Here is a 17,699-nt window from a genome sequence, read left to right on the forward strand (position 1 = left end):
AATAGATAGAAGGTAGATTAGACAGATAATAAACAGATGTATGATAAATAAATAAATGGTAGATAACTAGAAGGTAGATTAGATACATAGCGGACTGCATAGTGGTAGACAGATGAAGGATTAGACAAATGAGAGATCAATGGTAGATTAGGAGGGAGACAAACCATAAGTGACTCTTAATCTCACAAAACAAACTGAGGGTTGTTGGGTTTGGGAGAAGGGGGTGGGATTATGGACATTGGGGAGGGTACGTGCTTTGGTGAGTGCTGTGAAGTGTGTAAACCTGGTGATTCACAGACCTGTACCCCTGGGGATAAAAATATATGTTTATAAAAAATAAAAAATTTAAAAAAAAAAGGTGATGAATTAAATAGGTAGAGAGCAGATGAGCTAGATAATGATGGATTAGATAGAGACGGGTATAGATGACGGTTTAGAAAGAGAAGACAAACAGACCTTAGGCAGGTGTTGGATTAGACAGACAGGTGGTAGATTAGGTAGATAATGATGAGAGCTACATAGAGGACAGATCATCCTGTAATCCAGGAGGCACGCAGAGCAGGACGTGCAGCGGGACAGTCTCGGGAGCCCCGCGCGGCGTCCTCAGCCGCAGCTTCACGAGAACAGCCCGTGTCCCTCCCGCTGTGGCTGAGCGCGTCCCTTTCTCGCCAGGTCGACGCGCACGGCAACATTCTGCTCAGCACCCTGGAAATCCGGAACGAGACGAGCGGCTCGGAGGTGCTGACGGGCGTGAGCGAGCCCAAGGCCACCAGCATGTACTCGTACGACAGCGCCAGCATCCAGTACCGCAAGCCGCTGAGCAGCCGCGAGGGCTACGGGCGCGCGCTGGACCGGCACGGCGCGCACAGCAAGGGGCGCATCCGCCGGCGCGCCTCGCAGCTCAAAGTCAAAATCCCCGACTTGACTGATGTGAATTCCATAGACAAGTGGTCCCGAATGTTCTTCCCCATCACCTTTTCTCTTTTTAACGTCGTTTATTGGCTTTACTACGTACACTAAGGTCTGTCCTCATGGTCCTCTTGATTCTTAACCCCGCAGGCGCCCCCACCTCCGTGCCCCCCACCACCACCCCCACCCCCGCCCAGCAGCAGCGATCCTGCTGTTTTTTGAGGTAAGAGATTCAGCCATCCAATCGGTTTTAGGCCTTGCATATCAATTTTATTACTGCACCATGTTTACTTCCAAAAACAAAACACCCACCCACATACACACACACCAAAAACTCTGTGTTTTTTTTTTTTTTTTCCAGTCTACTGTGGTCCAGGTTATCCGCTCTTTCAGAGCTCTAGTAATTGCCATGTTTACAAACACACACACACACACGCACACGCACACCACACACACACACACACACACACACAGAGGAGTTAGATAGATCTTTAGCAGTCCTCCCTACTTACCCTGGATTTTACTGATTTATTTCTTAAATGCGATTGGAAAGAGGACCTAGCTCTGTGCGCGCACCGCTTCCTGGTAAACTGTAACAATCTCATGCTGCCAAAAAACAACACAATTTCCAGGATCTCAGAAGAAAAAAACAAAGCCATTGACAAGTTACAGATTTCCAGGAAGAAGGGGGGATAGAACGAGCCTAGACAGGAAGGAAGACTCCCCTCCAGGCTCAAGTCTCCAAAACTCCCTTGTAGAAGGGGTCCCGGCTCCACGGGAGAGGAGGGAGGGATTGACAAGGGCGGAGGAGTTTGAGCCCCCAAAATCTGCCATCCTCACCGCACCATTAAACTGGATATTCTGGGGGAAAACAAAAACAAAAACAAAAAACGCTTCCTTCTCCGAATTCAAATTAGCACTAGAATCCATCCTGGTGGCCATTGAGAACATTTTTCTTTTGTTGAGAATAAGGAATCTGGGGCAAAGGTGATTTCCTTAACTATTCAAATGAGCAGCCTTGAACTCATTTCATTGCCTCTGTGCCCTGAAGCCATGCCTGTGAAGGTCCCCTGTCCCTGCTCCAGAGAGTAAGGGACGAGAATGGAGAAAGAGGGCTTCAATAATGGGAGAGTGAGCATTTTTTTGCTTGGGAAAAAAAAAAAAATTTTTTTTGTCCTTTCCATGAGGAAGGCAAGTCTTATGTGCTGTGAAAAGGGTGCCTGGGCAGTTACTTAAACTGCCAAATCTTCAATCAAATAGTATATATTTCTTAGCCTTCCAGAGAGCAGCACCTAATGGTGACAGGTCTTGTTGGACAGGCCTCAGCGAGCACCTTCTGGCTCTGCTCTCTGAGCTCTGCATTCCAGAGTATGAAATGAACGCTTCAGGAAATGCACATTCACCCACTTTGCTGCCCTTCTCCTCTGAGGCCAGATTTCTATTTTTTAAAGAAAAACTTCAAAAGCAGAAAACCACAGATAACAACAACAATGACAGAATCACTGGGCCTTCAAACATGCATACCAGCCCCTAAAACATAGAACGTGTCCGGACTCGTGAATCATTGTCATTGCTGCTCTGCCTTATCTCTGCTCATGGGTTACCGTAGTCACGAGTCGCTGAAGGGGCATCCCTCATAGGCCCAACACACACTCCTAAACATGTCCAACCAGCTACACTGGGGTTTATCCCATTTTATGTCATTAAAGCCTCTTCCCCCCCCCCCAGTCTAGAGAGTAGCTAAGAATTCTCTATGTTCATTTGCAAGGTTGAGTGAGACCCTAAAACAACCAACCAGTGATGGAGGCAATTTGTTTGGAATCTGATCTCTGGATGTCAAGTAAGGGTTGAGGATGATTGCATCATTTGATGATCTGGCTTTCTCCCTAAGGCTGGGATGAGGGTCTATGTTTACAAAAGCATCAGCTGCTAGAAATTATAGTCTTACTTGGAAAGATAAGGCCAAATTCCTGCTGATAACCCCAAGGGGACAGAGCATTGAGATACTCTTTTCAGAAAGCAACAAGAAAAGACAACCCCCAAATAAATGAATGGTTATGGCTGCAGATAATACACATTAGTAAGAATATAAAAACTGTGCTTTTACTGTGAAAATTATCTCAATGATTTCATAAGAAATTAGTAGAGTGTGGGGACCAAATTCTCATTTAGGGTTATAGTTTGCAGAATCACAGTGCCCTGGTCAAGAGAATCTCCAGCCTCCGGGGATGAAGAGATCCATTCTGCAACTGACTAGTTCTTGGCCGGGAAAGATGCTTTGCCATCAAGAAATGCCCAAAGAGAATGGAATATGACCATATTGGGAGGTTAATATTCCCAATGACCATCCAGGAACCATTGCATATTTAAACACAAGAAGGGAGATTGTTGGCCATTGCCCAACAGGAATGAATCCTTCTGGTGTCAAAACTCTTTAAAAAGATTTTAAGGATGAAATGCTAAATGAGAAAGGAAGTGTCTATAATCTATGTTCCGTAACAAAAAACAGTTTTTTCTTTATTCATCTGTTTAGATCGTCCTCCTTGGAAAAGACTGAGGTAATTTTAATTTTATTATTTTTTTTAATCCTGCCTTCCAAGTCTTAAGGAATTTGATGCTTATAGTTGACAGGTAAAGCACCTCTGAGAAAAAGAGAACATTTAAATTCTTATATCTTAACCTTTGTAAAATGAAAGATTAGTGAACCTGAATCTACCATCGGGCACAAAATAGTGTCACTGTTTGTCCTCCTGGGCTATAGAGGGGACACAGGATGGTGCAAATAGCTATTTGCTATTTGCAAATTAAATAGCTATTTGCTATTTCCTATTAAATAGCTTTGAGTTTAGAGGCAATGGGAGCCTGAAAAATGGACAAGCTGACATATTTCTGGTTTATGACCTCTGTCCCCACTTCCTTCTTCTGGACACCTCCCAGCCAAATTCCCTCCTCCTCGACCCCCACCCACACTCCCTCTGGAGTTAACAGTCCATGGAAAAAATTCCTTCCTTCCCTACCTCTCTCTCTTGTCTTGCTCTAAATGATGTACATAAAAGTTGTTAGACATTCCTAAGTGCCCTCACACTGGTCCCCATTCCTGAAAGATACAGATCAAGACATTATCAAGGGGTCACCATCTAGGTATTCCTGGGTTGTTTTCTTTTTGCCATGAAAATAGCCATACTCTCCTGCATTACTGAGTGGCAGCAGAAGCAGAAGACTGCGTAGACTCACTCTCCTATGCCCCAGTCATGTCCAGGGGACCCCACGTCCACAGTTCATAAAGTGGCACATAAGCTGTGTCATAGATGTAGCCTGTGTAGACCCAGCAGAAACCCCATCTTTCATTTGACAATGTGACTACGCACTCATTTTTCCCACTCATGTTCCTTGGCTTCACATATCAGGGGTCACCTATGTTATGCTTAACAGCTTTGTGAGGCAGACCCAGGTAAAGACACACTCAGAGGTAAATTACCCAGGATGATTGCCTCCATCCTCTGTACTGCCAAACAGAAACAGCAGACTGGTTGGTGATTCTGCCGGCTAAATGATACGTGTTCTCATATCATATATGCCATCTTTATTGTGCATTATAAGCAACGAAAGATCCTGAAAATGCAAAGAGAAAAATGTGGTGCAGAGAATAAAGTTTGGTTTATGGATCCAAGGATAGACTTTCCTTAAGCAAACATTACATACAATATACAGAAATGTTGACTAAATTCCATCTTTCCAAAATCAATGACTCCTTTATAAATATTCATTTATGAAAGAACTCAGTTAAAATTCGCCAAGTTAAACAAACAAACAAAAAATATTTATAATGCTAGAAGGAGACAACCTCCAAGATTTCTTACATGGACAATTTTGAATAGTGTCTCACCAAAGGGTGATATGCCCCTAATTTTTTTTCCTAAACAAAATGTAATTCTATATCCCAGGAGGGAGGAAAAAAGAATGTACCATTATTTGTTCGTGTTGGTTCAATCAGCGATTACTGGGACGAGAAAGAATAATGAACACGTTATCTCAGTTTCCTGAAAGCGAACAAAGGTAAACTTGTGAACAGAATGTAGAATAATATTATGTAAACTTCCTTGTAAATTCTGTACATAGTTCATTGACTTGTTCCCTGTTGCGTGGTGGTCTTCGGCTTTGGGTGGGTGTTTGAACAATCTGAGCATTGTAAATAATGTCAGCTTCTAAGGCACTTGCTTTTATTCACGAAGTGAAGCAACTAGTGATTTGGGCCCAAACCAGAATCTCTTTCGCTCTTGCTGTTTCTCTGCCATTTTGTGTGTGTGGTTGTGTGACTCTGCCAGGCATCTCTCTGCCCCCTGCCTTGTGGCCCCACCCCGCAGAAAGGAACAGTAGCCGCAGACACGGCTGCGCTCTGGTGGGGTATGGGAATGGTGCGCCAGCAGAGACAGGAACTGTAGCGAACTGCTTCTGGAACCGTGTCGTGAAAAGTAGATGTGTTTGTATCAGTCATTCGTGGCTATTCATATATCGAAATACCAAATTTTCCACGCTGTTGAGGGGTCAGGAATGGAAGAGATGTTCAAAATCCACAGGTAATCCAAAGCTTCCTTTGCACCAATAGCTCCAGCTTCTAACTTTTTTCCTTCCACAATATTTCCCAGAACTTTTAATGAGAATAGACGTGAATGGATGGGTTTGATCAGGGCAAACACACAGTCAAATGTCCAAATGATGGGAAGGAGAAAAGGAAGAGACAGCAAATGACACTGAAACACCAACTGGCTAATGAATCCCTCAAAAATGCAGAGGTAACTATGTTACTGTTTCTAAAAGGTAAAGAGAGAGATCGGCAATTAAAGCAAGTATTTTTCAACTGGGGGCCCAGGGTTGTGTTTGATATGTGTTAGTTAAACTTAGAATCTGGTAATTAAATATTTTCACATATATTTCTCCCAAGTCCTGATATTCTTGCAAAAGACGTCAGAAGGCTGGGACATTCAGGCATACGCTGTGTTTTCATGCCAGCTGGCAGTCCCAGAGAAGGTGATGGAGTCTGCAGAAATTCAGAATATCTCAGCAAGCCAGGACATAGATTGGTTTTTTAGAAACATTTTTAGAATGAACCGTGTCTTTCTTGGAGCTAAGAACTTGGCAAGACAGGACTTTTTGTACCAGGATTTCATGTACCCGGAGAATCATTTTGGTTCCAAAATGTGTCAACCAGTGTCCATCAGTAATCAAATAAGAAAAAGTGTCCTATAGAAACTAACAAGGTCAGTCAATTTGTAGATCCAGAATACACTGTGCTTTTACTCTAATCATGTTTTTTCTATATAACAGAAATCAACTAAACTGACAGAAAATTGTTAAAAGTTATAATTTCACAAGCCACATTTGAAAGGAAACCTTTGGTAAGAGAAGAACTGCAAACCAGAAAATACTAAGTTTCTAAAAGGGTAAGAATAAAGAGTTTTGAGTTTACTTTTAGTTCTCCGATAGCAAGAATTTCCTTATTTGGATGGAAAAGGTCTAACAGTTGTCTTGTTTGGTTTTGTTTTTCCTAATCAAAAAGTCTTTGGTACATCAAGGGGCTCACGGTCGTTCCTGATTGGCCACTAGATACCTTGCACCTCCTTGAGCAACCAGCACTCATCACAAAGATTTCAGTAGGAAATCAATGTGGGAAAAAATAGGTGTATTGTTGAACCGGTTGGAAAGAAACCCATTCTCAATAATGACTCTACCGGTATTTCCTGTCTGGACGACAACAGAAAAATAAATCAGGAGTAGAGAGGCCAAATAACATTACGCATTTGCCTTAGGTACACAGGGTCACAGATTCACCTAGCTTCAAACAGCTCCCGTTAGAAGCCAAAGGATAAATATGAGCAATCGGTATTGCCATCTGGCTTTCACCTCTCCCTGGGTTTCCTCTTGAGGAGAAACAGTAAAGGGGGAACATTTTCCAATATGACTTTTTTATAGGTGAAAATGATTAAAATACGATATGCGTGTGCACCATGCAGGTTTGGCTGCGTGCGAAATACATTACCTCTCTCGTGCTCATTCCCTCCCAGCACCAGACGCCATCTTGCCTCCTGCCTTAACCCAACAGAATCAATTCATGTTGCCTCCTCGTCATTTGAAACCTCCTGAGTTATGTGCCCTTGCATAGCTGAAAGCTTGTATTGTGTATCTTCGATTCACAAAACAATGAATCTTAATAATCTCCCCCAGATTCTTAGTCCTATTGCCTTTAAAAGGTCTTTGGAAGGAGCTTTGGAATCTGGGTAGCCTCCTCCAAACTGCTTCGGGTTATTTTTCTTTTCTGCTTTTCTGTCCTGTATGTCAAGAGTACATGTTTACATAAATCTCGTCTCCCTCCGCCCAATTTAAAATAAAGTGGAAATAAAAGTCATTAGCTCAAACCTGGCAAAATTCACATTATCTACACCAAAGCTGGATGACAAGAACGTCCCCCAACATTCTAGTGGCGGGACGGTGAGTTCACACTGTATCAGCTCTTGTCCGTCAAACTCATTTCTCACGCCCTCCTTCAGCCTTAACTGTATGCCTTTAAGAAACCTATTATTATTCCAGAATGGTTTCTCATTCACAGCATACACTGCTGGTTACAGACCATCCTCTAGGAACTCTTTTACTCCTGTTACAGATTCTGTGTCTGTGCATCACCCCACCAACCCCCCCTCAGCCTTCTAACAGACATTAAATGTAGGAAGACAAGTCATAAGGCAGACTTGTCCAAACTTCCCCTATGAAATTATACAGAACATCTTTTTCCTCCAAACAGCCTTCCTCTACTTAGAGAACAGAGTCCTCTACACATGCACCAAGCAACGTGAAGACTAACTTCAAAAAATTAACAGTAAGTGAGCAGCATGGTGGAGAGAGGGAAATTATAGCGGGTGGAAGATACCCTGGAGTTAGGACTGCATGACGTGGCCTGTATGTTGCCTCTAGCGCTGCCCAGTGTTTCCGGACATGCCACCAGATGATTCCCAAGTTCTCTCCCAGATTTCCACCAGTGGGAACCAAGTTCCCAGCTACATTTCAAAAGGAATTTTAGAGAGGTTCATTTGTCCAGGAAGTTACTGGAAAGATACAGGAGCACTGTAGGCTCTGCTAACACAGCCCCATAAATTCAGTAATAGTTCTCATTGTCTATCTGTGGGAGTCAGTCATCAGGGTAAACTGTCTGGTGTTAAGTGAATCTAATTTAATACCTCTTCAAATTCCTTTAAATATACATTGAAGTTACAATACTTCGAAATTTAAAATAAATTTATAGGCAAATGGCCAAAAATAAATTATTTTATAATTTTAGTAATGGTCTACACTACAATATTACCCTCCAAGGGCACTGGACAGACTCAGATAGCATGTATCAGTGTGGTCTCTATTTTTAGATCTCTGGAAGATACAGCTCCTCTAGGCCACTCTCTGTGTCTCAGTCAGGAAAAGCCCTGAAATACCCCCTTAGGTGTGGAAAAGCCCAGGTCTAGGCAGCATCTAAGCAGAAACACTGTGGCGGTGCCCTTCAATGTTTGTCCCCCAGAGCCGGCCCCCATCGCTCTCTGTGCTCAGTAAGCAGGAGCAGCAGGTGGGGTTAAGCTCTTAGACAAGGGGCAGCCTCCCACCAGGTTGGAAAACATTCCAGGTCTTTAGGACCTCTGTTATCCGCTCTCCCTGCCCCACTTTACCAAACCCCCTCCCATTCCCCACTTCACCAGTTCAATCTGACAGATGTTTTAGGCACAGCCATGACGTAACTGAAAGTTTGCTTGATTAAACTGAGGTTAGCAGATCTAGCTTTCTGTATATTTAAAGCATGCACCCTCCCCATTCCAGCCTCTGAGCCTGATTCCCGGGGAGATCTCTGCCCACGGGTGTTCTTAACTTCTTCCCTTTTGCCAAAGATACCTTCCAACTCTAAACTTCCATGATTCTCCTGAGAGCCCCACCCCCCCATCATTCAGAATTGTTAGGAGAATGCCTAAAAATTCCTCCTTCCCATGGTAGACCAGTCTACCCATGAGATGGCCGCTTTTTTGTCAAGTTAGCCTAATATCCTGTCCCTTGACCTCGCACACCCTCTATAACCTCCCGTTCCAAACTTCCCATGTGCAGATGTACTCATCACTTCTCGAGTAGTGAGCTTATAGTTTTCTTTTTCAGGTTTCTCATACTTTTACCTTGAGATAGGTTCATATTTAACGGCATCCTTTTAAAAACAGAGGAAGCACTTGTAAGTCTGCAAGTTCTCACCAAGATGAAATGAATACTTACAAAGATGAAAAGCAATTAGGATTCATTCAGGTACAAGTAACCAAAAACACAACTAAAAGTAACTTCGGCAAGCAAAATGATATAGCTCTTATAACAATAAGTGCAGGAGTAGGGTGGTTACTGGCTTAATTATTTCAATAGCACAACTTCGTCCAGGACCCAGGCCCCTTACCAGGACCAGTTCTTCCGAACTCTGTATGTTACCGGCACCCGCTGGGGTTGCAGCATGGCTATACTCAGGAACTCATATCAAGTGGCAGAAACAAGGGAAAGTCCTGTGTAGGTCTCTTTTGAAGAGCCAGGAACTCTCCCCCAAAAACCTCCCCCAGCCATTCTTTTTCATTCCTTTGGCTAGGGTTGGATTGCACAACCCCTTCTGAACAAGTTACTGGTAAAAGGAATGAAATTATCATGATGGGGTTACATTATTGACCCAAAGCATTGTCCAATGCCTGGGGCAGGGGAGAAAATGGAATATGTTAACAAAAAGAAGGAAGAATGGGCTTTTGAGTAGATACCCAGTTGTGACTGCCACGCATCGGTCTAAGGTATCAGAAAATACTTCGTTACACAGAATTTCATGATTCCATCTTCCCTACAGCCCTGTGGTTATGATGACAATACCAATATATGGAAATAGAGGCTAAATAGGTTAAGTTATTTACCCCACATCGATAACTAGTTAGTGATAGAGTTAGTATTTGATCTGAGTTTGTTTTTTTTTTTTCTGGCTGCAAAGGCAAAGCTTTGTCTACTCAATCACACTGCCTAGATCTAACCCTTTTTACCTCCATGATCCTCCGAGCTGGGTGGCTCAAACATAAGAGGAGAGTAGGAAGAAAAAGAACAATTTCCATTCCCAACATCTAGATATTATGCCCAGTAAATAAACACTTCTGTTCTTTTTTTATCCTGTTCCCCCTCCCTGCCCTTGCCCCCCCCCCAACAAACACACAAAAGCCTTTCATTATACTCTTGAGGGAAAGTGTAGAAGGAACAGTTCACATAACAACTGAATAGCCTGAGGTGTGCCCCAGTTCTTTTGGGATAATATTACAAGGTTAGGGGACCACATGCCCCAGTTTCCCTGAGACATTCCCAATGTATAATTACCAACTGAACCACATTTCACTCTCAGATCTGTCCATTTAAATAACAACTATATAGTCACACTAATTATGGGTCTCATAATCCCCATACCTGTGTATATGGGAAATATTGATAAATTAACACCTTAAAGAAAATACATGCCTTGGCTCCCTATGAATCACTTAAGTCTGACCTCAGTCTCTCCATCACTCAGGGTCATTTAGTCTCTCATTTTTCCCCTGACCCACCCTCAAGCTAACTATTCCTCAGGTCTTTCCTACCCTTCCACTGAAAGGACTGCCACTTCTCATCCCAGAATGTTCTCCTTGCTGTGCTTGAAGTTTTACATTTTATTTCCATGGCCCAGATTTTCCTCTTGCCTAGCCCCTCCCCAATGGGTGGATTATGAATCAAGCCACCATCATCCAGAAAGCCAACCACGAGCGATCTTCCCTCATTCTGTTCACTCTCCTGCTACCACTCCTTCGATTCCTGTGGCCACTAAGTCAGTAATAATGGATGCTTGTTGAATTTGTGGTTATCTTCCGGTAGTTTTGCAAATAGAGGTTCCCCTTCTCTAAATAAAGTGTAAGGTCTTTAAGGGTAAATGCCCCATTTTCTAATTCTTCTGTATTGCCCAAAGCACCTATTGATCTTATCATGGTAGAGTCTATAAATGACCTACTTTGGTAAATGTAGCAACAGAAAAATGTAATTTCGTAACAGGCAGTCCTTCAGGATTACAGGTAACACCATGTGAAACAGGAGCCGCCTACGCCCTCCCCCAAGTTACCTTAGTTCCATAGAGCCTACATACAACTTCTAACTGGATAAAACATGCAGTCAACTTACAGAGGAACCCAGGTTTGGGTCCGTGCAAAGTGATTACGGAGATTTTTCCCCATTACTCACGACTAAACAGACTAAATCGTGATAACACCATTCTAGATTCGACCAGTTCTGGCAAATTGAACTTTCCATGTTGATTACTACTCCTTTAACTTTATGGAAACAGGAAATTCTTCGTTCTAAGTCTCACTTTTCACCCATTTATCCCCATTTGCCTTATTAAAAGCCTTCTGAATCTAGGTTCTGTGGGGGTGTTTACTCTCCCAGTTGGGACTGCACTGCATAATTGGAACACTCTAATGTGAATTCCAAGAGAATACTTCTAGACGGTATTGCACACCAAATTTCACTTCTGCCAAGAAATAGAAGGTTTAGAACTCCCTAAGAGGGACGGACAGTTAGTTCTTCACTGTCCCTCAAGATTGCCTAAAATAGATATACAGAGAAATACCTTTTCTGCACCCCTCCGTTCAATTGTTAACTTTCCTGTTCTCCTGTTATGTATATTATTTACAAATTTGCATAAAAGAAATACATCATTTGCAAGCCTTACCTCAGAGTGGCAACCAGCCACCCCAGTTTTACTAGATAACGTATTTTTCTACTTGATATTCCCCCAAATACATTGAATTGCAGTGTATCTTTTTCTTTTTTTAAGCTAATCAACTCATGTTAATCCGTTTCCTACATCTTTTTAAAATACTCACTGGATAAAGCTTGAAATATTTTATATTTTGCGACAATGCTCCTGAGACATTTTTAGGGAAGCCCCTTGATTATTCTAACTCACTGCAGTGTGATGGATAGCAGAATTATAAATACAGTGATATTTCACATTCAGAACATCCACTACTAAGTAGGGAATGCTCGAGATTAGATATGCATATATTTATTGACTGTGTTGTTCAACTCCTTAGAGAGGGCCAGTAACCCTCTTGGTAAAAACTATCATGTGGCATTATTCCAAAGTCAAGATTGCATGAGGTTTCCAGAAATTCTAAATGATATGTTTACAAGGACTAAAAATTTTTTGACATCTTTAAATAAGCTTTTTATTTTTGACCACCAGGCAGCATTTTGTGCCATTGTGATGGGAACCTAATGGCTAATGTGAAATAATGTCGTGTCATTTCAAAGGTTAATGGAAATGTAAATTGGAAACTTTAACATTGTGTAAATAAAAATAAAACTGTTTTTGAGAGAAACACATCTGGGTTAGGGTGGCTTGCTTGAAAAATTCTCTTGGCTGTCCATCATCTCTGAATAATTATTCTATTCCCCTGACTTTACCCAAGAAGACTCAACCTGAGGCAAAGATCTTTTGACAGTGATTCAGAAGGTTTGGGAAAGCAGGACTCATTAGGCTAGAGTCTGGGGAATTTCTATCCTGCCAACAGGAACACCTCTCACCTAAAACCTGATGCAATTAAAAAATTAGCGAAACTTTCCAGACCAGTCTCCTGCTATTTTAGTTCACAGCACCCTGTCCTAACTAGCTAGGGCTTTCAAAAGCAGGTGCTACTTATACACAAAAACTCATACCTTGTGTTGCCTCTCAAAATCTGTTATGCTTAACTCACCAAATATGTTGGAATATGTTAAATGTCTTTTCTCTTGTTTTTAAATCTCCTCTAATCCATTTTCTGAATTGTCTATTTACCCTCCTACCAAACAGGCATTAGCTAATTCATATCCTGATTGGCATTACACAGTTCTTGTAAATAAAATAATCCCTTTGTCCCTCTTGATTTTTCAGCAGGCAGAACTTCTTTAATTGCAAAGAAACATAAAATACAACATATTAATTTTCTTTTGACATAAGCATTTGCTTTCTTACATAAACAGATAATACTTTTGTATACCGACAGACCACCTGAGGAGCTAAACAGCCGGAATAAGTATTTCTGGAAACCAACAGAAATTTTAATGAAATGGGAAAGGTTTTAAAAATGCAAAGAAATGAAAGGTGGACTCTTTACTTTTATAATTCCAGTTCTTATTTTATATCAATATATGCTGCATTTTCTGACTGAGACTGCTGTTCTAATGAACCTTGAGATTTTTCTGTAGCTGCTTTTAACATTTGAAACCAAACTTTCATACAGGGTGTTGGACTGTAATCTTTCTATTAGGGATTTGATTAAAATATCCTGTTTCATTAATCCCCCTTTTACATGCTACAAGTATGTGACGTTATGACTTTGCTATCTCAAAAACTGTCTGTGGACAAAATCCATGAAGCCTGTAGACTGTGATTTCTACCCATCAAAGAAGAAATAGATCTCCCTCTAAGCAGTGAATCAGCAAGAAACTGTGCAGTGTCCTCTGATTCCTGACCCTTTTACTTCTCATGGCCTTTTTTCTATTCTTATTCATTGAGTAATCATGTATTCTTGTAAAATAAAAAATCCACTTACATGCAATCAGGTATGGACACATGAAATGCTTGTGCTCTCGATTTCGGGACCCAAGGATACTCCAGCAGTCACAGGACTGTGGTCTGCTCGGTATTTTTGTTAATAATGTGGCTTTGCTATAAAATAAGTTGCTGTTTTCTTTGCTCTGGTACTACAGGGTTTTAAGTGTTTCTGCAAATGACAGAAAGAAAACATATTTGAAGGCCGGTGTCAAACGCCATCGGCAACCCTCACAAAAGCCATTGTGCAGCTTCTGAAATGTAGTTTATTGCTGTAAATAAGTACAATTTATGTTAGTTTGTTTACTCCTAAAACTCAAATAAAATTTTTTTAATTGAAAATGCCTACATATAAAAAGCTTAGTTTGTACTATGTCCAAAAACATGCAAGATTTCAGGCATATCTTTTTATAATCCTTAAAAATGTTTAGAATTCTGGATCTATCATTTCAGAGTCTATTGCAAAATTTAATACAAAGTAAAACCCCTTTACTTGGAAGAACTTCTTTGCAGTATTATCCAACAACTGGGCAAAAAGTACCAGCACTTTTCCATGAGCTTATTTCTGTACCACTTTGATTTTTGGGGGAAAAAAAAAATTCTTTAAGATAACACACCTTACAAACATTTGGACCTATGAAGTGTTTATATATCAGAAAAAAAGAAGAAATTAAGTCTCCTGTATTCAAAATGCTGCCTAAAATGGACTCTAATAGCATCCATTTGTGACGTACATTATGTCAAATTTCTTTAAAAGTCTCCATTGTAAATATATTAGAGTTGGGCTATTTGTCAGTCTTTAACTGGAAGACCTCCAACCTCCAAACTCACTGTCTCCCCTCAGAAATCATATGTTGGCAATAAAATAATGAACAGACTAAAGGTGTGAAGTTCATATATCCATTCATTGGTGGTTAGCAGAATAGCTTTTCAATGAGAATCTAAATTCCAGGCAAAAGACAACTTCAACATCCAGCCAGCAAAGTACCTGGAATCAGCTCATCATCAACAAAGCCTCAGCCATGCGGAGTTACCAAGGATTTTAGAGATGCCCTAACAATGGCTACGAGTTCCGGGAGACTACATTATACAATGGAAGAAATAAATGGCCATCCACTATTTTTAGGAAAGTAACATATATATGTCACATGTTTAAGATTTGCTGTAAGAATTATAGGTAATATGAAGTTAATACAAGATAGGTATTTGTGTATCTGTGATGGAAGTAGTATCAGCTAAGGATATGGAGAAATGGAATGCCTGTGCGCTGTTGGTGGAACTCTAAAATGGTATAGTCACTATCGAAAACTGCATAGAGGTTTCTCAAAAAATTGAAAATAGAACTACCATATGATCCAGAAATCCCACTTTGAGGTATTTATCCAAAAGAACTGAAAACAGATCTTGGAGAGATACCTGCACTTCTACGTCCATTGCAGCATTAGTCATAATGGCCAAGAAGTGCAAACAACCTGAATGTCCATTTGTGGATTAATGGACAAAGAAAATGTGGTATATACAAAAAATGGACTATTATTCAGCCCCCCAGAAAGGAAATTCTGTCATATGTTAAAACATGGATGAAACTTGAGGACATTATGGTAAGTAAAATACACTAGTTACCAAAGGACACATACTGCATGATTCTACTTACATGAAGTATCTAAAGTAGTCAGACTCTTGAAGAAGAAAGCACAATGGTGACTGCCGGGGGCTGGAGGATGGGGAAATGGGGAGTTACTGCTCAATGGGTAGAGCTTCACTGAGAAAAGATGAAAAAGTTCTAGAGACCTACTGTGTGCAGCAAGTTAACACTACTGTACTACACACTTAAAAATCAGAGAGTTCATGTTATGTGTTTTTTGCTGTAAGTGAAAAAAAAAAGAATGAGAAAAAAAAGAAAAAGAAATACAAAGTAGTACAGCCACTTTGACAAAGTTTGGTAGTTTCTTACAAAGTTAAACTTGTCACACAATATGATCCAGCAATCACATTCCTGGGCATTACCAGTTTCCTTGAATAGATGAATGGGTACACAAGTGGGCACACCTACTCAATGAAATATTATACAAGCATAAAAGAGAAATGAGTTATCAAGCCACGAGAAGACATGGAAGAACCTTAAATGCATATTGCTAAGTGAAAGAAGCCAGTCTGAAAAGATTGCATACTGTAGGATCCTAATTATATGCCATTTTGGAAAAGGCAAAACGATAAAGACATTGAGAAAACTCACTGATTGTGGGGTTCAGAGGAAGGTAGAGGAATGAACAGGTAAAGCATGAGGAACTTTTAGGGTGTCGAACTATGCTGCAAAGTGGATTCATGACACTAGGCATTTGCCAAAACACAGAACTATTCAACACAGAGTGAAAATTAATGTATGCAAATTTAAAAATCAAATTTAGGAAGTCAGGCAATCCCAGGAGAAATATAGATTATGTTTTTAAAAATCTAATTTCATTACAAATTTATAAAACCACCTTCCTGAAGGGGGGTTGGTACTGAGCTAAGTAAATCTGGAAATGAGTGAAGTCTCTAAGACTAAAGGCAAAAGAACTTCATGTAATTCCTTCCAAGAAGATAAAACTATTTCCCATGGATTAACAAATCAGATACTGCGATAAATGTGTGTGTGTCTGTATACACACACACGGACAGTGGATGGTGGGAGTCAAGTTTCTTATGGCTGAACTATAAATTTACAGATAAGGGTAGCAGGTTAGAATGATCCATGTGTGGGTGCCTGGGTGGTTCAGTGGGTTAAAGCCTCTGCCTTCGGCTCAGGTCATGATTCCAGGGTCCTGGGATCGAGACCCGTGTCAGGCTCTCTGCTCAACATGGAACCTGCTTCCCTTCCTCTCTCTCTGCCTGCCTCTCTGCCTACTTGTGATCTCTGTCTGTCAAATAAATAAATAAATAAAATGTTTTAAAAAATGATCCATGTAGTAATGGATTAGAGTTGAAGACATCAAGATGAACTCATGTGTAACTTAATATAGATACAGCTAATTACATAAAGAAATATTTATAGATATGTATACCTATCTTTGTTTACATACATATATTTGTTTACATAGATGTATTTCTTTGTTCTGTCAATAAAATGAACCAAGGCTTCTTGGAGAAATGGCTGATTCTAGAACCAGACAGGAAACAGACAAAATGAGCCTGGAGCATCTCGTATTGCCAGAAAGTTAAGGAAATATAAAAAAGAGATAAATACCTACCTTCAGTGACAGAGCTATGTCAATGGGACACTGGAGCCAACTGAAGACGCTCCTGATGGCCAAACCTGGAGCAACTTAAACAGGTATTACTGGCTTATAACCAAAAGGATAAAATAAATATCCATGAGTCCATATTATATAAATATGGATTAAATAAATAAATTAACAAATAGAAGACCCAAATCTGTGGATTTACAAAAGGTTTAAATGACCTCGGGGGGTGGGGGGGGCACAACTTCCCATTTCTTAAATATGGGCCACACCCAGACAGAAAAAGGAGAAATAAAGAGTAACTTCACAGTGAGAAACCGGACAAACTATCTCAGCCAGGTGAGCAAGGTCAATGTCAAATCACAAATCCTGCTAATGGAATGTACCCTCAATATGATGGGATGCAAATGGCACTTCACCACCGTGATTTTCCTCCCCCCAAACCCAGAATCCCAGTCTAAGCATGAGAAAAACATGTACGATACAGGGCTATCCTACAAAATACCTCACTCATATTCTTTTTTTTTTTTTTTTTTTTAAAGATTTTATTTATTTACTTGAGAGAGAGACAGTGAGAAAGAGCATGAGCGAGGAGGTCAGAGGGAGAAGCAGACTCCCCATGGAGCTGGGAGCCCGATGCGGGACTCGATCCCAGGACTCCAGGATCATGACCTGAGCTGAAGGCAGTCGTCCAACCAACTGAGCCACCCAGGCACCCAATACCTCACTCATATTCTCCAAAACTATAAAGGTCATCAAAAACAAAGAAAGTATGAGAAATTACCATAGCAAGAGAAGCTTAAGGACACATGACAACTAAAATATGAAATCTTAGAAAAAGGACATTAGGTAAAAACTCAGGAAATCTGACTAAACTATGGAATTTAGTTAATAACAATGTACTAACATTCGTTATTTCTAAC

The 17,699-nt window shown here is 40.7% G+C and overlaps 1 protein-coding gene across 2 annotated transcripts in view; it reads left to right on the forward strand.

The window, feature by feature from the left end:
- The window catches only part of GABRB1 (gamma-aminobutyric acid type A receptor subunit beta1), a 393,971-nt gene extending 380,413 nt beyond the window's left edge, over nt 1-13,558 (forward strand). For both annotated transcript variants that reach the window (XM_032334222.1, XM_032334220.1), the window contains one exon: nt 673-13,558. In XM_032334222.1, the coding sequence (XP_032190113.1) occupies nt 673-1,020 (348 nt within the window). In that variant the 3' untranslated portion in view covers nt 1,021-13,558. The remainder of the gene's footprint in view (nt 1-672) is intronic.
- Nucleotides 13,559-17,699: the final 4,141 nt, after the last annotated feature.

The sequence above is a fragment of the Mustela erminea genome, chromosome 2 (assembly GCF_009829155.1).
Source record: "Mustela erminea isolate mMusErm1 chromosome 2, mMusErm1.Pri, whole genome shotgun sequence".
In the NCBI taxonomy this organism is placed as follows: domain Eukaryota; kingdom Metazoa; phylum Chordata; class Mammalia; order Carnivora; family Mustelidae; genus Mustela; species Mustela erminea.